The 25,377-nt window shown below is 35.7% G+C and overlaps 1 protein-coding gene across 1 annotated transcript; it reads left to right on the plus strand.

Moving 5' to 3' along the window:
- Positions 1-211: 211 nt before the first annotated feature.
- Positions 212-24,688, plus strand: LOC118840346 (caspase-12-like). Its single transcript, XM_036747829.1, has 10 exons — positions 212-294; positions 1,871-2,119; positions 3,043-3,120; positions 6,956-7,050; positions 10,357-10,530; positions 11,002-11,236; positions 11,706-11,852; positions 20,230-20,339; positions 20,882-21,015; positions 23,930-24,688. The coding sequence occupies exons 1-9, from the start codon at positions 288-290 to the stop codon at positions 20,978-20,980; spliced, it is 1,194 nt and encodes a 397-aa protein (XP_036603724.1). The 5' UTR covers positions 212-287; the 3' UTR covers positions 20,981-21,015; positions 23,930-24,688.
- The last annotated feature ends 689 nt before the right edge of the window (positions 24,689-25,377 follow it).

The raw sequence follows: 25,377 nt of genomic DNA on the forward strand, positions 1-25,377 counted from the left end.
AAGAATTTATAAATAAATACTTGATTTTTATTGCCTTTTCAAAAACTTTTCAAGGTTGAGATGGGTGTGTGCAAGGAGGAAATATAAATGCTGAGAAGTGGCCCTGTGGTGCACCGGAAAGAACACTACCTTGAGAATAAGGGCTCAAATCCCGTGGAATGCTGAAGCAACACTTTCAATCATATAACTCTCTTCTTCCCTTTCTTCTCCCGGATGAGAGTTCTGAGAAAGGCTAACATGTTAGTTTCATTTTCACTATCTTGCATTACCAGTGAGTTAGAAGAGGCATGGCTGGTGAGTGGGGATCTTTTTTGTCTATAGGGTGGGAGTATTCAAGTCTAACTTGTGGGATTGCTTTCCTGTTAGCAAGCCTGGGAGTTCAGAGCAGAAGGACATATCAGGGAATTACTTTCTGAAGATGGCGTTGCTTTTTGAAGCTGGAACTTTTCGTGTGCCAGCTTTATGTAGAGGGAATGACAACAAAGTTCCAGGAGTTAGATTCCATCTCCAAACTTCTGGAAAGAGAGGTGGAAGGGAAACTGGCTTTATACTGTTTCCTTATGCTTTTTCTCTCATTGCCTTCTGAACAAAATTGTGTTTTGTTTTGTTTTTCCTTTCCTGTTCTGTTACTTCCCAGGTGTATAACTAATTATACTAAATCTCTATAGGCCTCAGCTTCACATAATTTTATTACTGGAAGGGATGGTAGAGACTGTTGTGTCCAAGCTGTCATTTTATAGAGGGAGAAAAATTGAGGCCATGTATTGGCTTGCCAGCAGTCACACAGAGTAAGAGAGAGTCAGAAACAAATCTAGATCTTCTGATTGCTTTTCTGATGTCCTTTCTACTGTGATTACAAGAACCCAGGATATAGTTCCAATCCCGGACTTTCTGAAATAGAGGAAGAAAATTCCCTCCACGTTGTACCGTGAGCCCAAACTGAAAGCTGCCTTACTTCATTTAACCAAACTCTTCTCTCCTTTCCACTTCTCCCATTTTCCCCTCCTCCCATTCCATCCCACATTAAAAGAAATACCTCAAATATTTACATTTAAATTCCAGTCTATCAAAGAGATTTGCTTGTGTAAGAGACTGTTTGCATTTACAGAGGAAATACCCCAGAATATTTCTTTCTAAGGGCTTTTAAGATCTGAGGGTTTTTAAAATCTCTGCTCTGAGCACAGGGCACACAAATCGTGGCTATGTTTTCTGAATGTAGTTCCAGGATCACAGATTTAGATCTAGAAGGTTACTTGGAGGCTATCTTGTTCACCATCATCATTTTAAAAATGAGGAGACTGATGTCCACAGAGATTAATTGAATAGGAAATACATGAGGTGAGATTTCATTGTTTTTTTTTTCTAGACTCCAAGTCCAGCATTCTATCCACTACAGTAAACAGTGTTGCTTCATAGCAGCTCAAAAAACTCATATTCTTTTTTTTTATAGGAATACTCTTTTTGACTCTCATGATTACCTTTTAAGTAATGACTATATCCTGTCAAAAATGTGATATAAATGGAATAAAATTATGGCTACGTCTTATCTTCTTTAGGCTTCAGTTTCATAGAATCATAGAACATCTGATGCCTTATGTTTCCTTCAGAATATCTTATTTAACCACACATTTTGCAGTTGATGAAACTGAGGCTGACAGTAAAATGAACTATTCACTAACATTGTTAGAAAGTAGTAAAGCATGGGCCAAACATGGGTGTTACATTTGTTTTCTAGGCTAACTTTGTCTCTTATCTGTAAAGTAATTAAGTCACACTGGGTTATTTCCAAAGGTTTTTCTTTTCTGAAATGAGATGATTTTCTAACCAGATCTCTAAACTGTAAGTAACACTTCTGCTGTGCTTTTAACAGAACAAAAGAAGAATGATGATCCAGTGAAGAATGTAATGAATGAGGCCACAAAAATGTTTAAAAATATTTTTGATGATTTGATTGAGCAAAATGTTTTCAATCCTAACCAGATAAGGAATATGGAAAAAGAATTTTCATCAGTCATAAGGAGGAGTGAAGACTTGGTTAAGACTGTCACTCATAAAAGTGGCCTAGTTGGTCAAATTGTTCTTAAAAACTTTTCGACAGCCACAAGAGCACTGCATTCAGGTAAGGTTCAATGGCATTACCTAAAAGACTCACATCATGTTATCTTTCCCTTTATAATCCCCCTTCTACTTAGAATTCAATATCTGGCTTCATCATTATTCCAGAAGGCACAAGAAAAATGGATTGATTCCACTCTCAAGGAATTTCAGTTGTGGTATTCCTATGGCCTTCTTTCACTCCTCTCCCCATGGCTTGCTTTCATCATGCTATTATTTTCCTCAACCCCTCAATCTTATTATTGGTTTCCAACCTGGTATCTGTCTTTTTCTTGAAGGATTCTTGCTCTTGAGATTGGGAGTTTGGATAATTCAGTCCTTTGAGAGCAATCTGTACAGTCTCATCCAATTTTCCTCAGCATGTGACCTCTGGATGTTAGAATTTAGACTCCTTGGGTCCTTACGCATATTAGAAGCTATTCTATGGGCTAAAGATTTAAGGAAACCTAAAAGTGATTTCCATCCCTATCTTTGGTCATGTCACAGAATTTCAGTTCCTGGAGCACAGATGTAGCAGAAGAGACCTCAAACACTAAATCAGTATTCATATCATTTCCTTAGAGCATAAGTTTTGATAACTCAATTGGCTATTAAAGGTAATTTGAAGAATAACTCAGATCCCATTTTCCTGTAACTCAGAAATTACAGAGAAAGATGACTCACAGCTAGGTAGGAAACAAGGTACTATAACAGATAGATTGCTGGATTTGTAATCAAGAGGATGAGAATACAAATGCTGTATCTAATACTAGCTATGTAACTATAGGCAAGTCACATAACTTTTATGAGTTTTTAAAAACTTTCTTAAAATAACTACTAAATGATATGAGTTATATTCAACACAAATGACAGAAATTCCCAAAGCAACAAAATCATACTCATAGTCTTCTCTCTCTCTCTTTCTCTCTCTCTCTCTTTTTGAATAAGGAATACAAGTAGAAGATGAAAACTTGGAGCCAATAGAAAATGCAGGAATATCGCAGGCAGTGGCTTCCCTTTTATTAGGTAACTATGCCAACAAATCAAGAAATGACCTTGAAACCCATTTCTGCTACTCTTCTTCTCAAACTATGAATGAGCTTAGAGGGTGAAGTACTAAGCAAAGATGCCCTCACATAAGTGGTGTGATAAAAAGGAGACAGTTTTGGGATAGAAAATAGAAAACCTGGGTTCAAGTTAAGGCTGTTTCACTTATTCATAGTGTGTATTCATGTTTATAATATAAACCAACTCAGTCTCAATTACCTCACTTAAAAATGGAACTAATAATTTTGAACTTGACTTTCTTCCAAGATTATTGGGAAAACCAAATAAAATAATGAATTTGGAATTGTTCTTATGCTTATATGTTGGTATTTTTCATTTGTTTTCACTTATGCATGACTCTTTGTGACCCTATTGGGGCTTTTCTCTGCAAAGATGTTGGAGTGGTTTGCCATTTCTTTTCCAGCTAATTTTATAGATGAAGAAATTGAGGCAAACAGGGGTTAAGTGACTTGCCCAGGGTCACTCAGGTAGTAATTGTCTGAGGCTAGATTTGAATTCAGGAAAATGAGTCTTCATAAATTCAGTCCTGGCACTCTATCAGTGCCATTTGGCTACCCCATACATAATATTATACTTACATAATACAGTATAAATATAAGGGATTATCCATTACTCTACCACCAATTTCTTTTTCAAAAATGTTGCAGTTACATTCCAGACAGTCCATGAAAAACATCTTTCTGCCTCAGTCTGGAGTAAGATAAGTTCATGTGACACAGAGCCTATGGATGGATCTGAGAAATTCTTACTTCCGTGTACTACATACAATATTATTGTACTTGTTTTGGCCTGATTTCTTCAAATTTCTGCACCCATATTTTAGATATCACTTAAGAAATAGCCATTTTTATAGAGTTTAAATCTAGAAGGGGCGTTAGAATCTAGTATACCACATTAATTTTATAGATAAGGCAATTGAAGCCCACTGAAGGGAAAAGATTTGTTCAACAATACATAAGTACTAATTACTATAGCTGGAATTCGAGCCCAGATCTCGTGACTCAAAATTCAACATTCTTTCCATTACATTGTGCAGCATTCTCCTTTAACCAACCAATCTTTTTCATTTTTACCATAAGCTTTATTATATGCTCTTACTTTTTAAAATCTCCATTTTATCATCATCGTCCTCATCATCATTATAATTATTTTTAATTAGGCTAACACTTGTCTTTTTCTGGTTTGGCAACTCCTATCTTATTAATCAAGATATTTCAAGGATTACTAAAAGAAGGTCAGGTATCACCCCCTGTCAATTCCTCTAGCATTCTAGAATTTATTGTTCCTTGGTCTGCTAACTTTGGTTATTGAGAGCACATTGATGCTGTCTTACAAGATCCTGGCTTTTTCCGAGTTTTAACTCTCTTTTACCCATTCTTAAAAAATTAAGCAAATTAATAATTTTCAGGATTCTTACCATTATATATGATCACAATTTAATCCAGCAATCAAGCTAAACTTTACTAAGTACTTCCTATATCCCATGCTAGGTGATGGGAATATAATGGACAAAAGTGACACTGCTTCTGCCCAGTAGGCACTTTCATTCCAATGGGAAGGACATCATGGCCACATATAACTATATATAGAATATATAGAAATATACACAACCTAATTTTGGCAAGAAGGGTAATACCTGGGGAATCAAAAAAGACTTTATTTAGAAGGTGAAGCTTGAATTAAGTCTTGAAAGAAATCATAGATTCCAAGAGCTGTAGGTGAAAAGATAGCGTATTACTGCTGTTAATCACTATCAGCACAAACTACCATCATGAGTTATTATATCAGGAGTGATAAGAGCAAATTTTAAGGTAGGAAGAGGAAAAATGTGAAGAGATTTGAATGTTTAAATATTTTTTGTGAACTGTGGGGCAATAGGGAGTCACTGGAGTTTATTGATCAGAGTACAAACATGATCAGAACTATGCTATTGGGAAAATCACTTTGACAACTAAGTTGAAGATTTTATTAGAGAAGACAGAGATTTGAGTCAGGATGATGAAATAGAAGGCTTTATAATTGGCCAGGGATGAAGTGATAAGGGTATAAACTTGGAACATGACTGCTTAAGTATAATTGGAGAAGAGGGGGCAAATTGAAGACTTGTCCTGGAGAAAGAAGCCTTTGACAACCTGTTATATGGATGTAGCAAGTGACACCATGGAGTCAAGAATAGCACCAAGATTACACAAGGATCTTAGTGCTTCTACATTAACAGAGAAGTTAAGAAGGATGAGTTTTGCAGGAAAGGTAATGATTTCAACTTTGATCCTCTTGAGTTTGACAAACCTATTAAATATGTAGTTCAAAATGTCCAGCAATTAAAATGTCTTTTAGATTGTGAGCTCTTTGAGAGCAAAAACTATAATTTGCCTTTCTTTTTATCCCCAATGCTTGGCATATTGCCTAGGACATAGAATGTCCTTAATAAACATTTATTGACTGATCGATTACTAATATGTAGATGGAAATTAGGAGAGAGACTTGATTGGGCTGTATTTGTAGATTTGGAAGTCATCTACATGGAGGTAGTAATTGAAACCATGGGAGCTGATGATGGAGAAGAGAGATACGAGATGGAAAGAGACAGGCAGAAAGGGAAAGAGAAAGGGAAGAAAGATAAACACACACACACACACACACACACACAGAAAGAGATAGAGAGAAGGGGAATGCCTAGGACAGAGCTTATACACTGACTGTTAGTAGGAATGATATGGATGATGAGCCAACAAAAGAGCCTGAAAAGGACTAACCAGATAAGTTAGAACAGAACCAGGAGAGGATATTGTCACCGAGATGGAAGGCTGAGAGACTATCCAGAAGAGTGATCAACAGTATCAAGTGATGCAAAGATAAAGAGGACAAGGACAAGAAAAGCCATTAGATATGATGATTAAGAAATCATTGACAGCTTTGGATTGATCAGTTTCATTTGGCAGATGAAGTTGGAAGCTATATTACAAGGGTGAAGAAAAGAATAAGAGGTGAGGAAATGAAGTCAGTCACTAATGCTTTCTCAGAGAATTGCACTGAGAGCTAAGTAGGAAAGTCTGGAGAAGTAAAACTGGAAAGATATGCAGAAATGCAAATTGTAGAGATTTGTAGTATAGAAGTTCAAATTTTGCCCTGTGTAACATGAATCTCAGGGACACATACAACACCCCACATTACACTTGTAAGGAATAGGGAGCTATTGAGCAAGGGGGTGTTGGCACAAGGCAGTAACATGACCAAAGCAGTGTTTCAGCAAGACTAAGCAACATTCAGGAGAGACTGGAATCAAGAAAGATGAGAGGCAGGGAGGACATTAAAGAGATTTTGCTATAATTTAGGGGTCAAATACTAAAGGCCTAAACTAGTAGAGTAGTGATACTGGGAACTTAAAGGAAAGGAGGAATGTGAATATATTCCCAAGAATAAAACAAAATAATTTGGTAACTAATAGGACCTGAAGGGTAATACATTACCAGAATCATAGAAGTCTTTGAGGGTTGGGCATAGGGTGACTGAGAAAATGGTGGTAGAATTATTAGATACAGGGAAGTAAAGAGAGGGAAGAGATTGGTACAAAGAAATTATGAGTTTTAAGTGTTCAAAAGATATCACCCAACATTATTCAGAAGAAAGTTTTCTTTTCAAAATAGTTTCCCCTCCATCTCTATTCTCTTTTATTCATGTGAATATGTTTGTCACTCTCAGAAGCATTTTGTCAGAATGACAGTAGGTTTTAACATCAGTACAGGGTCAAAGGATATCCTGGCTTACTAGGATTTTTTTCTTGTTCTTATAGAACCTCGGGCTATCCAGGCAGCAGAATCCCTAAACAAGGTCAAGCTCAGCTCTACAAATTTCTACCAGGAACTGAAGGAAGCAAAGGATGAAGAGGTACCATTTTGAATGAATGAGTGTAAAAGGAGAATCAATAATCTTCCTCAAGTATAAGGGCTGAAGAACTTCTAGTGGTTGTTCTCTATTGTCTAGAAATGCCTTCAGGGCATCCAAATGCCAAGGAGAGCTCCCTCATCTATTCATGTCTATGCCCAAGATTTCCAGTTTATTTCAGTTCCTAGCTGTGATATACATCCCTGACTTCCCTTTCTATTTCCTAAGTAAAAATCATAAGTCTGGCCCTTGTTCTCACCCTGGGGCCCTGCTTCCCCTCATTCCATTTAAAAGATATATTGTGTCTACTGTGTGACAGTCTTCTAGGTACTAATATAAAAAATTAATTATATTGTTTGTTTAAAAAATTTTATCTATTTGGAGGAAATCAAAGAAAGATCCACCTAATTGTCCTACAAGGCAGGCTGTGGTGATTGCCACATGCAACATACAATAGTAATACAATGGGGTTTATAGAAGGGAAAGATGCAACTCATGACCACAAAATCTAGTAAGCACCTATCTTATGTGAGCCACTGTGTCAGGTTCTAAGGATTCAAAGATAAAATCTCTGCCCTCAAAGAAAATTTTTTCAACTCAGGGTACAAGATACTCAGGAAGAAGGAGTACAAATAACTGGGAGAAAATGTAGGAGGGAAGCCTGAATGGAACCATGAATGAATATAAGGTTTCTGAGAAGGTGCTTTGAAATGGCAGATTGAAAAAAAACAAAAGTGAGGCCATACTAGCTGCCAAGAAACTGGTGTTCTTCTAAAGGGATACAATACAAATGGATTTCATGGACCACTGATAAAATCATAGATTCGTACTAGAATAATAATAATAATAAGAGAGTCCAAGTGAAGGAGTATTAAAAAAAAGATCACTGATAGAAGTGGATGGCATGATGAGACCAGATAGTGGAAAGAAGATATCCCTGCGCAAGTGTTTTTGTTGCTTATTTTGTTTTGCAAAGGAAAATTACCTTTGCACTAGAAGAAACATAAAAAAAGTCTAGCAGGAAGTTAATAGAATATATAAATGTGAGAATAATATAAAAGTACTTATTTGTCTTTTATAAATTCTTGTTGCCTTGCCTAGATGATATACCTCATAGATTACCAAACTGGGAAATGTGATGACTGAGTCATTTCTAGTGATTTTTGAATGATTGTGGAGAAGAGGAATAGAGAAGAGCATATCATCTATCAATTTTTTTAAAAAAAAACATAAATGGAGGGTAGAAACCATATGTCAATTGCAGATTGATTTTAGCTCTTAAAAGTTCTAGAATTTATTCATAAGTAGATAGTGACTACAGGGGAAAAGAAAATAGAAATAACAAAAAGCCAACATCATCTTAAAAGAAATGCTTATACAAGGACAACCTACTTTCCTTTTTTTTTCCTTTGGAATATGGCTTCTAAATTAGTGGATGAATAAAATACTGTAGGCCCAAAATGACACAATAATAATCATACAGAGTGAGGCTTAGAATATGTCATACTATTTAAGAAAAAATGAGACTTGGGATAGATGATTATAGCACCAATGCAATACCCACAGTGTGTATTTCTGAATCACAAAATATGACAGATTGTCTTCATTGAATGTGAAACCAAAACATTTATTCAAACACTGGAAAGCCACATCCCAATACCAGAAAGCCAAATTCGTCATAGCAAGAATGAAATCTATACATGTTATCGATGCAGGGGGCACCACCATCCCAAAGCCTTCACTCTCTTAGGGCCTTCCTACAACAAGGGCAAAAACACTCCCTCTCTCACTCCTGCTAGCTGCTGTCTGTGTCTCTCTCTCACCCAGCTCTGACTGCTTGACCTCACTTCCTCTCTGCTCTGCTCGACCCTTCCCGCTCCACCTGTTCAGCAAGCTTCTCCCACCACAGGCTCATGTGACTCAGACTTCCATGTCACTCAGACTGGTCACATGGGCCTATTAATGGGTGAGAAGATCTTTAAATTGTTTTAACATTACAATGATGCACTCCACCAGATTAAGGAATAGATGAATGACTGGACCCAGAGTAGCCATAATGGGTGGTTAGACTCTAGACTTCTTCTTACCAACTAATACATGCAAAAACTTGTTGAGTCTCTAGAGCTCAATGGAATACATTTCTTCCTCAGGGTAGGTATACTCCTGAGAGATTTGGGTGTTTTTCTAATTTTATCAACATCAACCCTATGGGGATACTTGTATGAACTGATGGAGATTGTTGTAAGTGGAACCAGAAAAGGATATAGAACTGTAACTATGATAATATTTTATCATCTATGAAATAGGGGATGATATCCCCTACTATACATGGTACTTGTGAGATAAAATATGATGATATTTGTCAAGCGTTAAACCTTAAATTGTGATGCAACGCTAGATATAAATGTCAGTAAAAGGAATAATTAAATAAAGCAAAGTTATGTGTAATTACAATGAACAATCTTGGCATTGAATAAAATATAAAGAAATGTGTCACATTCCTTTCATTATAGAGGTGAGGGAGCTATATGACTATTGCATGTAGTTTCTGGATTAGTTTATTTTTCTTTTTCTTTTTTTTCCTCTTTCTTATAAGGCAAGACTCAGTGGGGTGGAGGAAAAGCAGAGGTTTATCTAGAAGCAATGATGATTTACAAAGAAAACATTTGAAATTAAATGAAATAGGGGGCTGAACTATGTAAACATTAAGTTCTCTTTTTAGCTTTAATATCTTTTGAGGAAGGAAGGGATTGATAGAAGTTTGACACTTAGGGAAAATGAGGGGGAATGGAAAGGATGAAGTGTTCTAAACAGAAAAAATCAGTAGTTTGATATACTGAGAATATTAAATTATATCAATAGATTTCATGTAGCAGAGTAATGGGAAGATAGGTTGTGCAGTGGATAGAGTGCTGGCCCTGGAGTAAGGAAGTAAGAAAGATTCATCTTCCCGAATTCAAATCTGGCCTCAAACACTTACTACATGAGCATGTCAGTAAACCTTCTTGGCATCAATCTCTTCATCTATAAAACAAGCTGGAGAAGGACATGGCAAGCCACTCCAGTGTCTTTGTCAAGAAAATTCCAAATGAAGTCACATAGAGTTGGATATGACTGACCAACAAAGGTACAGCAATGCCCATTGAAATTCATTCCCTTCTTGCAATATTCCTATAGCAATAATTCAAGCAGAGGTCTTATTATCATTTCTTAAGGTCCTTAGGGTAGCAAAGCAGTCTAGTTTGTGGAGGTGAAAATGTGATCACCCCATAAATAAATAAACAAATAAATAAATATAATATCTTGCAGATATATGCAGTCATGGAAAAGGAAAACCGTACACGTCTGGCCCTTATCATCTCTAACTCTAAATTTGACCACTTAAATGAACGAAATGAGGCACGATTTGACATTCAGAGAATGTTGGAGCTACTTCAGGACCTGGGATATAGAGTGGATGTCAAAGAAAACTGTACATCACTGGTAAGGGCCACAAGGCCACATGCCTTCCCTTTCCCCAAAAGGAAATGAATCATCAGTATGTCCACCAGGGGAACCAATCTCATCTCCTTGTGTTTTTTTTTTCCTTCTTATAGGAAAGCTAAGTAGTGCAGGGGATAGAGTTGAGGACCTATAATCAGAATCTGAGTTTAAATCTAGCCTTAGATACTTATAGCAGTGCTATGCTGTTCAAGTTATTTAACCACTGATTGCCTCAGTTTCCTCCAATGTAAAATAGGGACAATAGTAATACCTACTTCCCAGGATTGTTGTGAGCATCAAAGGAGATTATATTTGTTAAGTACTTAACCCATTACTTGGCACATAGTAGGTACTATATGAATGCTAAGTATTTTTATTGTTGTTGTAAATTCTCTTGTCAATTATACTCATCCATATCACCTGATTTACTTACACTAGCCCCTCAGTCAATAATTTTTGAGTATCTCTCAGGAAATGAAGTCTGTGTTGGAGGAGTTTGCTGACCTCCCAGAACACCAGTCCTCAGACAGCACCTTCCTCGTTTTCATGTCTCATGGCACCAAGGATGGCATCTTTGGGATAAAGCATAAACAGGAAGAACCAGATATCCTGGCCAATGATACCATTTTTGAAATTTTCAACAGTAGTAACTGTTGGAGACTGATACATAAACCAAAAGTTATCATTATTCATGGATGTGAAGTAGGTGAGTTTTTTTTTTTGGTTATACATTATGCTGAATATGGCCAGCCATTTGCCAAGACCTTTGAAGGCTGGTCTATTCTATCCCATGGAGAAAGAAACAGCTATCTAGCCATAACTCTATGTTATTCACTAGGACAGTGAAGTTACAATAGACTCATTAAACTGTATTTACCATATCTCAGAAGTATCACTGAGTTAACAAGTTACCTAACATATTAAGAACTGGTCCACCTCACTGGTAATGGCATATGTCCAACAGAAATCCATCCTTGAATTTGTATTTTTCTTCATTCCAAATCAATATGTTCCTTCACAATGGTAAAAAGGGATTACCTCTGTGCATGTGAATGTGTATGCATGTGTATGCATATTTGTAAAACATGCTTCCAAGAATAATGCACTACTTTAGTAATCATTGTAGTGGTACTGTGACCAAGGCAACTAACATCATTTTTACCCATATGACCTAGGAATAGTTTCAGAACAAGGTGCAGCAGCAGCTTCAGAAGGCAGCTGTGTCCAGTCCTCCAAAGACGACAAAAATACTTTTTGCAAGGATGCCACTAGGAAAGAGCATGTGGAGAAGGACTTCATTTGCTTTCGCTCTACAACTCCATGTAAGTGTCTTCCCTGAAGGGAACTTACAACTCTTTTGCTAGTCCCCATACACTGAATTTAAATATTCTTTCTTTTGTCCAATCAGAAAATCTATGTCCCTAGTATAGTGAGAGACTTTGGATGATAGGGAGAATTGCAATCTAATGGCCTTGGTATTTTAATGCCCATTTTCTTGCTGACTTGTTGATATTAAGGAGACTTCTCAAACCAATAGGACTGTGATGATAATAAAGATAAGGCTGGTGAATCACATAAAATTATAGAGAAAAAACAAAGACAATTCACTGGCAAAATAATTGAATAGAATCAAAGAATTCCCAAATTGGAAGAAACCTCAGGTGTCACCTAGTCAATCCATGCCTGAAAAAAGAGTCCCTTCTACAACACCTATCATCCAGTCTTTGTTTAAAGACCTCCAATGTAGGGAAGCAATTACCTTCTGATATAACCATCCTATTCTGGACACATCAACAAAAGTCTTTTTTGCTCATTTGCTTTTGTTATGCCCAACCTGTTTTTCTTCTTTTTAACTTCCAACCATTGCTCCTAGTTCTGTACTATAGAATCCATTGAAATAAATCAAATTTCTCTAACACTCGTCAAATAATTGAAGAAAGTTATCTTGCTCCCTACCCCCAACCCCCCACCCTTAGCTTTCCTTATTCAGGCTAAACATTTTCAGTTCCTTTAAACAAAACTCACATGTCATAATTGTGGCCCTTTTTCATCCCTGTTGTTTTCCTTTGGATATTTGCCAGCTTAGTGAATTTCCTTCTTCAAATGTATGTGTGTATGTGTGTGTTTTAACATTTAAGAGTTAAAAGGACCACAGCAGCAACAGCAACTGCGGCAATGACAACCACAACAACAAACAAGCTTCATGGAAGACAGGACATCTGTAAATGTAGTCATCTTTGGTCAGTTATTAGTATCTAGCATTAGAAAAGGGGATAGGAATGATTCTCACAAGCATTTTTGGGATAGTTACAATGAGTGGAGTGAAAATTCTTACCTAGCAAGTTTAGGCAATAGGAAAAGATAGAACATTCTAATAAAGGTTTGAATTGAGTTCTTGCTTTAAAATTGTTTATACTCTTTCTAACACATATGGCTACTAGAAGGAATTCTCTGCCATTAGCTTATTTTAGATAACATATATATCAGGACCTGGGATATCTAGTTGTTACTGTCTATGTTGCATCCCACAGCTACCTCCAAGAAGGTGCCAAGAGCATTGAGGTTCTCACAGAGTATGCACTATTCTATCCCATTAACTTTTCGTGTCTCTAGGTGGCAGTGTTTATTTCATGACCAAGGGCGTATTTGGTATATCTTTATCCCATCAAAATGTTTCTAAAGCCTCCGGCTACCAGAGGCTTATCTTTTCTCTGAATCTATTCTGTCTAAAAGTATCTCAATATTGCATCTCATCATGTAGACGTGACAAAGTGAAGCCAGCTCAAAGACAAACAGACAGGATACAATACTACATAGTTACAGAATCAAGAAAAGGAATGTAATCAGAATGCATGTTCAAACAGTGATTCCATGGAATATTTGGCTTCAGGTTCTGTTGCACATAGGCAATCTTTAGCCAGTTCATAAACATGGACAGGAATTTCACAATACAATACATTGCTTAACCCTATCAGTTCCTTTCCCCATGGGAATAATAAATCATGATTCATGTAATAAAACAATATTCATAATATAGTCTACTCATGGCCTTCATGAGGGCCAAAGTAAGTTGAAGGAACTCAAGGATTACAGTAATTCAGCTCCATTTTTTAGCATAAGTATGGTCTTGGAAATAAACCAGCTTGGAAAAAAGCCTCTTAGGCTGCCTCTTTTCCCTGTCTTGTTTCTAGTCTCATTCACTGGTCCTAGTTCAAAGGCAGTACAGTCTAAAAGAGAAGCAGTGATTGGACAAATACATACTCCACCCTTTTCTTTCAACTTTTTTTTGTTCTTACAGATGTTCTTGGAAACCAATGATGTTTTCTTTCTTTTGAACATCTTTCACATCCATTGTTAATACTTGTTTTCTTGGTCACTGTCTTTGGAGAAGCAAGTTTCAGAGAGTAAATGTACCACACATTATTCTCCGAGATAAATATTTGAAAGACCTGTAATTGCTCTTCAATTGAAGTATACCTAAGTAACTGTGGACATATCATTAGCATCAAAATCTAGTATATAACAGACACGGGTAATTTTATTCAATATAGAATCCAAAGTGCATATGAGTTCCTAATGTGGAAATCACACTAGAATTAAATGGAGATACTATTAATGTATTATTAATATATTAAATTAGCATAGTACACAAAACATAATCAATAATATATCAGAAAACTTTATTCAATCACGAAACAAATGCATAACATCATGTTATATATTGTGAATGCTGACAGATTCATAGGTCCAAAAACTACATTCCCCAATAGAGAGAGTATGGGTATATCAATGCACACTATCACAAACAGGTAAGAAGGCTATAGCTTAAAAACACATTGCTTAGAAAATACACAAACTATATACAACACATAATACTATAAGTTGCAGCTGTATATTTAAAACACACACACAAACACAAACACACACACACACGCACACACACACACACACACACATTACGTATGCTCCAGCAATGGAAATAATGTGTCTATAAAAATAATCACTTTCTTGTAAACGTTTGTTAGATTTTGTGATTTAGCTAATAAACCTGGTAATTTTAATATGACCTCTTAAATTGGAGAATGGCCCGGACTATCTGTGAATATTTATTGATCTACTTGGATATAATCACAACTCTGAGCTTATAGATGGCCTAAACTATTACTGCTTCCAGCCCTTTTCCTTATCTTCTCTTTACCAGATGTCTATAGCTGGAGTAGTAGGTTAAAGAAGGACTGTTTCTGAATTCAGCTCTCTTATCATTTTGAAACAAAGGCAACTTTTGGTCCAAATCTAAACTTGTTTGACTTTAACCTTTAGATGTTTTCTATCTCATCTGAGTCAGAGCTATGTGAATTATCAAGTACAAACAATCTCTCCACAATTACTAAGTTAGATTTTTACTTAGGGGAAACCCAGATGACTATCCATCATTCTTTTCCTCTTCAGCAAGAAGTCTTACTAACTACCCAGTGGGCAATAGGTGTTTTTGATAAGTTCCTTTGTAGACTGGCAAGTTTCCCATCTTGTCAGGAATTTATTATGAGATGATTTTCCATTGCTCCACTTTCTTATGTTATTCATGCACACTAAAATTATTTAGTGAAACTATAATCCTTTGGTGAAGATATTGAAAATGGACTTTAGCTTGTGCTATAACTTGTTTTATTGGAGATATTCTGAGTTTAGATATTGGGTAGAGGAAGGATCTCCTTTATTGGATCATGAATATGAGGCTCATAATAGTTGTGAATATCTATATCTTGTACATACTCTGAGACTCAAAAAATATGCCATTGAGTCCATGGGCAGATGCGGTTCTCATTGAAAAATCATCAGGTATGGAGTAAAGCCTATGTCATCATTCTTGCAAGCATTGTATGTCCAAATTAGAAATGTTACATGTTAAGTGAACATTCTGCTCAAGCTTCACCAGTATTCTGAGCAAGTTCCACAGTTCGGTAAGGTGTTCTGTGATCACCTGGGCTGTGAGTGTTTTTGAGAACTGGACTTGATTTCAGCCAAGGTTAACTCTTATTTCAGTAGTGTGTTTTCAAAGTGCCTGCCATGGTCAGAGTAGATATTGTTAGGGAAGTCACATACATAGGAATACTTCTTGCACATCATACTAGCAAATAAGAATATTTTCTGATTTCTCATTAGTTAAAGCAATGCACGCTGCCACTAAAATGCTCTAATGCTCTAATCACTAATGTATTTTTTTTATCACCTAAAAACAAAAAAAAAAATAAGCACATAGGTTGTAAAGGCTTTTTGATACTTGTACTCTCTTTGCAGGATTTTCCTGTGATCATGTGAAGGACAAGCTTCACTTTTTATGGACATTTACTACTGTTCAGAACCACTAAAATCTGCTTGTTACTAGCTTGAGTATCCTCCATTGACCTATGTGTCTGAAGGTACAGGGTAATGAGTCCATAACACTAGCATGAAATACTTTGGGTAGTACCAATTGCTCTTTTGTATTATATACGTGATCGATTATAGTCCAGTATGACAGCCCAATCTATACTTATAATTTTTGCCATTTTCTCAATAGTAAGGTGCCTTCTAAGGAGTGAAGTTTGGTTCTCCAAGCAATGTTTCATTTTTTTAGCTTCTTTCGTTTCTTATAGATTTTCATTTTAAAATTGCTTTTGTTGTGAGTCATTCAAGTTTGATTGAGGCATAGAGAGGCAATTCAACACAACAAAATATGCAAATAAAACAGCACATTGTTTGGTGGATGCTAAAGACTTTCAAGTATCTTTCCATATTACAAGAGCCCATATCTATGAATATCACTCATCTAGACTCCATCTCTGATTATCATTATAGCTTTAAGGACATTTGTATCCACATTAATCTTTCCTGGCTTGATAGAATAAATGAGGAAATTAACAGAAATTTATTAAGCTCTTACTATGTTACAGGTAGTTCACTAAATACTGAAGATACACATGTGAAGATCATAATCCTATCCCACGAAGAATTTGTATTCTACTGAAGGAGGCAGCACATATAAAATAGTGGTTACCTGAAAGGAGTATTTTTGTTTGGGTGTATATTCCCTCACTCTCTCTCTCTCTCTCTCTCTCTCTGTCTCTCTCCCCACCCTCTCTCTCTCTCTCTCTCTCTCTCTCTCTCTCTCTCTGTCTCTCCCCCACCCTCTCTCTCTCTCTCTCCATACATTTATACATACATGTATATGTATATTTACATATATACATGCATATACAGAGATCAAAATATAAAGCAGTGAACTATCATTCCATACTTGAAATTCAGCTCCATACACATAGTCTTTAGAAATTCTCTGTGACTCACTTCAATGTTAAACCCACTTCAAAGACATAAACGTACCAGTTCATAAAGTTCTTGAATGCTTTCTTATACTTTTTTATCCTAATAATCTTGAAATGGTGTTAAGGGTACCAAGGTTAAGTTACTTTGTCTTGACCTTCTGCTTTCTGTTCCTGCTAATCATGTGACCAAGACTATTATCATTGAGGATCTAGCAATAATAACAAAATTATTGAAAAAGACCATAAAAGCTATCAAATTATAGCAAGGATTTAGTTCATAAAAAATTCTTTGGGTATGAACGCTGGTGAGTACTTCCATCATTTCTACATCTGTCCTTTTTCCCTGTTGGAACAATTTGATGATTATGAAACACCATGTGTAATTAATATGAAGAGGCTTTACAATACCAGCATTTCTTGATTGACAGTTACATTCAATCTTCTTCTAGCCAACCTAACATTTTCATGAGTTTTGTCAAATCCCTTCTGGGTCTTTCAAAAGAGAGTAAAGTCATTTATATACATCAAAACTTTCATGACATCATGATATTCATATTGCCAGCTATCTTGTCCATAAGTATTTTAAAAAGCAGCAGATGCCACAAGATTCCTTGGAAGCATATACCTCCAATTGACATAATTGTACCAGTCATAAGAAGGCTGCCTTTTATTTGCCTTTCTAATCTGTGGGATTTGATAGCATCTACTGTGTAGATCTAGCACTAAAAGCCACTATCTGCCTCAACTAGAAATACAATCCTGGGCATCTTGAATTCATAGTATGGAGATTTATATGGCTTTTGTGTAATCTGCAACTCTCTCTCATTCCTTACTCCTCAACCATATTATCTAAGACTAATTTTTACCATTCTCTCCTATTCCCACCTTTGGGAGGAAGCCGCTAAATATCATTTCTTATTAATCAAATTTGGATAAGGCTTCTTTTTGACTCCACCTCTTATTTCTGTACAACAGGTATTAGTGGAAAAAGCTACTTTAATTTTCATGTTCATCTTTTTGAAAACACATATTCGCTATCCTGGTTACCTAATTTTGGCCATGCCTCAACCTGTACGTCCTATCCTTACTAAAAAGCTAAGCTCAGAATTATACGCAGTATTCCAAATAAGATCTGACTGGGGCATAGTGCAGCAGGTCTAGTATTATCTCTTCTTTTCTATAATGTGTAACTCTAATTATAACCTAGGGCAGCATTAGCTTTATTTTGGGGGGGTACTACTTTATACTGTTGATTCATATTAAGCCTGCAGTCCCCGAAGATGCCCAGATCAGACTTTGCAAGAACTGTTCAAGATAATACCCCCATTCCCGATCCTATATTTGTGAAATTGATTTTTTTAATCTGTGTGTATACCTTTACATCTACCTCTATTAAATTTTATTGGATTGGTTTTAGCCCCACCTCCCCCCAAGAAAACACTTATCATGAGAATTGCAATACAAGTTAAGCAGATACTCCATGAAATTATGTTACAATGTTGCCTCTGCATACACAATAAAACCTTCACATTTAATGGACATTCTAGGTGAATCTGTTAGCCATTCTTCCATTCAATTACAAATTCCATTTGTCTTGTGATTTCGTTTAGAGCAATATAAGGACTGAAAAATAAAATTCAGTGCATTTACTAGTATGTCCATTAGTTGAACACTGAGAAAAGATCTCATATTGACTACAAATGAGTAAGTTAATGATGTTACATAGATTGTAAATTATTTGATTCTTAGTACCTCTTGTTCCCCTTTGTATCCTTCTACTGCAATCATTTCAGAAATGAAGTGTAGCTACACAGGACTTAGGGAGATTTAATAATTATCTTTGATTCACTGGGGTGCTATAGTCAAATAATTCATCTTCTGTCATTGAGCCTCTCAACACTGAGTTAGGCTGACTCCAGCAAGGTCAAAAAAATCTGTTGTCATAATTATAATGAAAACCTTTCCAAACCTGGAAGACTGCAAGGGTTTGTTCTATAGCTTCATTGGCTTTAAGAACCTAGGGTCACTTTCATATTAAGGTCAACAATTGTTTTATGATTTACATTTTTTTCTGATTAACAAGTATTTATTTTCTCTATCTTCCCCCAGTGAAGTAAAGAAAAAGAAAAGAAAGAGAATACATATATATATGTGTGTGTGTGTGTGTGTGTGTGTATACACATACATATATATAAATATATATATGTGTGTATATGTATGTATATTATACATTTATATAAATAATCAAGCAAAACAAATTCCCGTATTGATCACTATGTTTGTTTTTGTATTTATCTACCTATTTATCTTCAATTTAAGTAAATTTTTTCTCAGGCAGGTCAATAGTGGGTTTCATCTTTGGTCCTTTGCAATCATGGTTTATTATTGCACTTTTTAGAGTACTAAATAAAAGTTCTTTTTTCTTTTAAATACTGTTATAATTGTATATTTTTTTCTAATTTGATTTTGCATAGTTCATAAAAGCTTTAGAAGATTTCTCTGAAGGACTCCATTTAGTAACTTATTTTGGCTCAGTAGCATTTAATTATATTCATAGAACTTAAATTGTTTAGCTCTTCTTCATTAATTGAACACTTTTGTTTGCTTGTTAAAAAATTTCCCCTGCCTGGAAGAGAAATGTTAAAAATTTCTTTGTAGACATGAATCATTTTCTTCTTACTTTGATCTCTTTTGATTATTTGCCAATGAGTGCTACCACTGAGTCAAAAGGTTACTTCTGGATAGTTAGTTCTGCACAGAAAAACTTAGGAACAAATTACTTTAAAGAATGGCTTCACCATTTTACAGTTTCACTAACAATGCAATAATGCTTCTATTTTCCCATGAATCTTCTAATATTTGTCAACTTCCTGTTTTATTTTTGTCATAGATTAAGACTTTGTGAAGAGGACATACCAAGGGAAAGATATATAAACAACTAATGCCCCCATTACTTCTGAAAGTAAACCAAGTCAAGCCTATTTAGCAAACCATTTTCCATTAACCATCTCCAACTAATTTGACACTTTCTAAACCACAATATAGCATCATCTTAGCCTGTAGTTTCATTATACTGGTGTTGGACTGTCCCCAATTACTCTTACAAAGTGATAATTATTCTGGGTTCAAGAAGGTATATTTTGTTTGTAACTTATAACCATTATAAATAAAATATCGATTTCATCCAGCAATTTATCTGTTTGCACAATACCTTGCACAGTGATGGTCTGATAATTCAAAAAGTAATGTTTAGTTGAATAAAATAGGTTTTGGTTGAATTAAACTGGTTTTTCTACCTTCTTAAGTCAGACATGAAGTAATAAAACTACATCTCATAGTCTAATGATAAAAATGAAAGCCAGGACCTTGAATCTTATTATACCATTATATCTAGATGACATTTCCTTGGAAGATGATCAAGATGGTTCCCGCTTCATCAGCCTACTCATTGATTGCTTTCAACAATACTCCTGGTGCTGTCATGTGGAAGAAGTTTTCAAAAAGGTTGGTAAACTCTATCTAGAATTGTCCACTGCTGAATGAAAGAACCTGTTTATTCACTTCAGATTTTCTAGTAGAACTATTTACAAGCTATCCAGTGCAGAGCCAGATCAAAATTCCCTAAACAAATAATCAGATATCCATTTATTCTAATACCTAACTTCTCTCCAAAGACCTATAGAAAAAAGTTGCATTATTAGTGCATATGCCTGAGAAAAATATCAAAGATTTATATTTTTATCCTATCATTATTTTCATTATAAAAATGTAAGCTAGACAGAGTTTACATTTAATGTCATTTCGTTCTCTTTACTGAGTTTCTTCCCTGATTTTCTGGGACCTCCTTCTCTTATTTGCCTAGTGACCAGATACTTCCTCCAATACATAGGATCCCTAACATAATGATGTGAAAGGAACTCTCATTCCCAATTTTACCTATTCCCTCTTTTTTATTTTTTGGAAAATCCAAGCTATATTTTTCACTATTGGTCCCACAAATGTGATTTTCCTTCCAGACTTTTACACATCTCTCTCAATTACTTCAGGTCCAGAAATCATTTGAGACTTCACAGGATCCAGTCCCATTGCCCACCATTGAAAGGTTATCCATGACAAGATACTTCTACCTCTTCCCAGGAATTTAAAGCTAACTAATGGCATCAGCCTTTCCTAAACTAAGGTAAATGTTTCAAAGTGGTTGGAAGCAAGTTTTCCTTACTCATAGTTGACAACTGGAAGTCTTGTGAGCACGTATAAAAGGTGGTGGTGGGTGTATTACCTTGCTGGCTGGCAAGCTCCAATTTGCTGTGTGTGATTTTATGATGGTCAGAATCACTTCAATCTGATTTTATTTTTCTTGGGTCACTATGTGATTGTAAAGGTGAAGATGAATCCAACATTGCCCCAAATAAAGGAGACTTACGATTTTGACCTGACAAATTAAGACCTGATATTCAGATTTCGGATGCACTCATGGAGGGAAGAAATCATTATGTTGTTGATTTCAAACTGGTTCTTAATAAATCAATTTATCAGCCAGGGAAACTTCTTAATACTTAAAGTCACAATTCTGATTTGTGATCCAAAGAACTGATGTGAAAACGGTCCTTGCTTCACAGTGGTGAGGACCATTTCACAATCTTATCTGGGAGAAATGTAAGTGCTGCTAACATATTCTTTATATAAATTAATTTATTATATTTATTATTGACTATTTCAAATCTTCATCTTAATTAGATATGACCATATCATCGTGATTTTATAAAGGTCTGTATTTCAGCAAATACTACCCCTGTGTCATGATTTCCCATGACACTACAGTTTGTTATTACTCCCTTCTTTCTTTTTTATCTAGAAAGTAATATGTTGAGTAGTCTAGAAGTACTTGGCTCTCCCAGAAGGACATTTCCTTTCACAAAACTTTATTTTTCCCATTCTCTATCTTCATGATGCTTTTCCTACAAAATGTTTATCCTCATTTCTACATTTTTGCTTACACTTTTTTACCCAATCCTGTAATGGCCAAATGAAATAAACTTACCCTACAAGCCCTGTTTCGAATTTCATAACCTCCAAGTAGTTTTCAATGATATTTCAATACTTCCATAGATTTAAAATCACATCTTGGTACACTTGATTACAGTCTGTTTAAGGGTTGGCAAATTACAACCCAAGGGCAAAATCTACCTAGTGAGCTAATATTTTATGTTCATGTGTGTGTATGTATGTATACACACACACATACACACACATATATATGTATAGTTTTATTATGTTTAAATTTTATTTAAAATATTCTTAGCTCATTGTCCTTACAAAAACAAGTAGGCAAAAAATTGTACCTAAAGCTGTAGCTTGATTACTCCTGGTCCATACTTTTTTTTTTTATCTCAACTGTTTCATTTGAACATGCCTTATGTTTCCAAATGTTTTGTCAAATCATTGAGAGAAGATATGGTGTCTTCTATTCCTTTTGTTTTTACCATATTTCTTAGAATAGTACTGGTCACTAGAATGACTTCAAACACTAATTCTGAAATTGAATGAAATATACCAACTTGATCCTGAAGCAGTTACTGGCTTTTTTTTGGTGAAGGGGTATCTCAGCAACAAAACATCCTACAGGTGGTTAGCAACCTTCTTGTACAGATTAAGGCTTATTTTTAAGAGTTTTATTGATGCTTTTTGTTTTGACATCTCAGTCTTTTATAGATATGGAGCTTACCTTGAAAATCTGGTACACCTCCTCTTGTAACAAGGAAAAAAATCAGTTATGATACAGATGAGTGGTTTTGCCAGATTATGCAGCATTTCATATCCATAGTTGCCCATTTCTACAAGGAGATTATCCAAGTCCATTTATTCATCTCTCCTCTGGGACAAAGATTAGTCATTAGAGTGGCAAATCATTTGGGTTTATTTTTAGTTTCCTTTTTATTTATACTAACATACTCATTGCATATACTTTTTTCCTTGTTCTGTTAATTTACTGTCTATCACTTCTTATATTTCTTTGAATTCATCATCATCATCATCATCACCATCATCAACATCACTTTTGAGGGGAGATTTCCCTATTTTGCCCAGGCTGGAAATGTAGCAGCCACTTACCAACCCATTCCTGCTGCTTATAAATATTGAAATTCTGACCACATCTATTTCTGACCTGGATTAGTTTGTTTCTTCGTAAACAACGTGGAGATTCTGCACTTTCAGGGACTCACCATATTGTGCTTGACTACTTGTAGATACCCAATTACCTTTAACCCTACTACCATTCAGACTCCTGATTTCATGGGATCCACCAGACTTGATCTCATTCTCAGGGATTATTCTCACACATCCCACACCAGTTATATCACTTTTCAATATGTACGTATTTATCCATTCAGATTACATAACATACGCCCCAACTGATGTGTTGTTTCAACAATCTGGCTAGCAGCTGCTGTGGGGGTATAAAACCAACCACAACCAGATCACAGAATGCTCCAAGCCCAGGTTATTTTGATCTGCTTTACTAAGGAAAGCAACATTAAGGGGTTAACAAGCTTACTTTAATCCAGCATACAAATATCATTCACTTAGTAAAGGGGAAAAAGCCAGCACCCTGAATTTCAGAGCAAATGCAAATTACAAACATCCACAGACAGACCTTGTCTGATTCAAATCCCAATTCATAGTTACCAGAGATTAACAAAGTCCTAACATCTGGTTTACAAGCTGGAGGGCTCTTAGCTACAGCTGCCAGGAGTCTCCAAATCAGCACTCCACCAAGAGTGGGGGCCTTAAGCGAATATCTCTGTCATCCATTTTTATGCAGCTTCAGCCATTATCAAACATCATCTGAGTGACCAGGACTTAGGCTCCTTTGATTGGCTGTGGTGTTAGCACCTCCCTTCACTGGCCCTATCTGGAGCCCCACCTTAGTTACCAATTCGTGACCACACAGGCTTAGCATCTAATAGGGGTTTGGGCCTGGGGCTTAGCACCTAGTAAGGCTCAAAGACACTTAATTAATCATTTTAAAACAGTAAGAAAGTCCCAAATTAATTGATATTACATGTGTACACCTTCTATTTTTTGAATTTTAGGTCCAGCTGTGAGGAATCGGTGTGTCAGCCTGAACATTCCTTCATCTGACAAGGGGCAGGAGATGTTGATTTTGCCATATCACCAAAGAAAAGACAGAGCAACAGTTTGGAGAACTGGGAGCAAAGGATAATATAAAATTAATCATAAGTGAAAGCGTCTCTATGCTATGAATTTGAATACATGTGACCCCTTCAGGGGATTCAGTATTCACACAGATTGGGACTTCAGTGTACACACTTCAGTATTACCTCAAGGAATCAACAAATCAACTCTCCTGGAATTGGACTATTATTATAAACACAACTGTTGCCAATAATAATACAGCTATAACATGGATCCATAAAAACTAATGAAGAATAACACTTTAATAGATGAAATAAGCTTTCAAAATGTAGAGAACTAGCCAGAAGCAATCAAGCAAGAGGACAACCAAATGGAAATAGCATGAAATATATAAAATTCACTTCATCCTGCCTGATATAGGAGTTGTACAGATCATGCTTTCACAATGAGCTCACAGATGTGCTTATATTATAATATTTTTATTCAACATTAAAAAACATTTTATCTATATATTCAACAGTCAGTAGAACATCATCTATAAAAGAATAATAGCAGGAAATTTTGTTTTCCTGGGACTTCCAGTGAGATCCTTTTGAAAAAAAAAAGAGATTAAAATAGACTATTATTTTTGTGGTTGTTCATAAAATGGATCATATTTGTGTAATTATTTTCCTTAAATAACATTGAGGATGAATGAAAAACCAAAGATACAATTTCTTGGTAATTAATAATCAATTTATTAATTACATTGACTAATAATAAGTTGATGGTCAGTAGTATCTCTTGGTAAACCAAAAACAAAACCATGGAGATCCCTGAATGATTAAATATCTTTGGAAAGGAGGTACTTCTGACAGATAAAAATCAACCGTGATTGATGAACAATTAATTAGGGGGTGGACATATTTATGGGGAAGTGGGCAAAAGTCTTCAATTCCTCCTGCTGAGAACATTACTTGATCATGAGACTCTGCCACCTCTAGCAAACTGGAAAGCAGAATATATCTCTACCCAGACCACTCTGGTTGATTTTCTCCTTCACAAGCTGAGTTCCCTTAGACTGCAATGGAGGTACAAGGGCACCTAGATTAGATTCTGTAGATCACACTTAACAGAAGTAAGGTCTCCTAGTTGGGTGGGCTCTATCCAAGATTGTGGAGCATGTATCTTAAGGATTAGGCCAATCTCATTCATTAGCCTTGTCCTTCAGAGACTGGCTCAATGATTTTCTAGGGCTGGTCCCTGAATGAGGAAATATAAAGTTAATCCTAATTTTATAATTGGTTATTAATTTAATGAGGAAATTGTCACTTCTCTTGCATGTAGCCCTTTTATCAGAGACTCAAGATTCAGAGGTCTTAGTCACCCTTTGGGGGATATCCTC

Source organism: Trichosurus vulpecula, chromosome 2 (genome assembly GCF_011100635.1).
Source record: "Trichosurus vulpecula isolate mTriVul1 chromosome 2, mTriVul1.pri, whole genome shotgun sequence".
In the NCBI taxonomy this organism is placed as follows: domain Eukaryota; kingdom Metazoa; phylum Chordata; class Mammalia; order Diprotodontia; family Phalangeridae; genus Trichosurus; species Trichosurus vulpecula.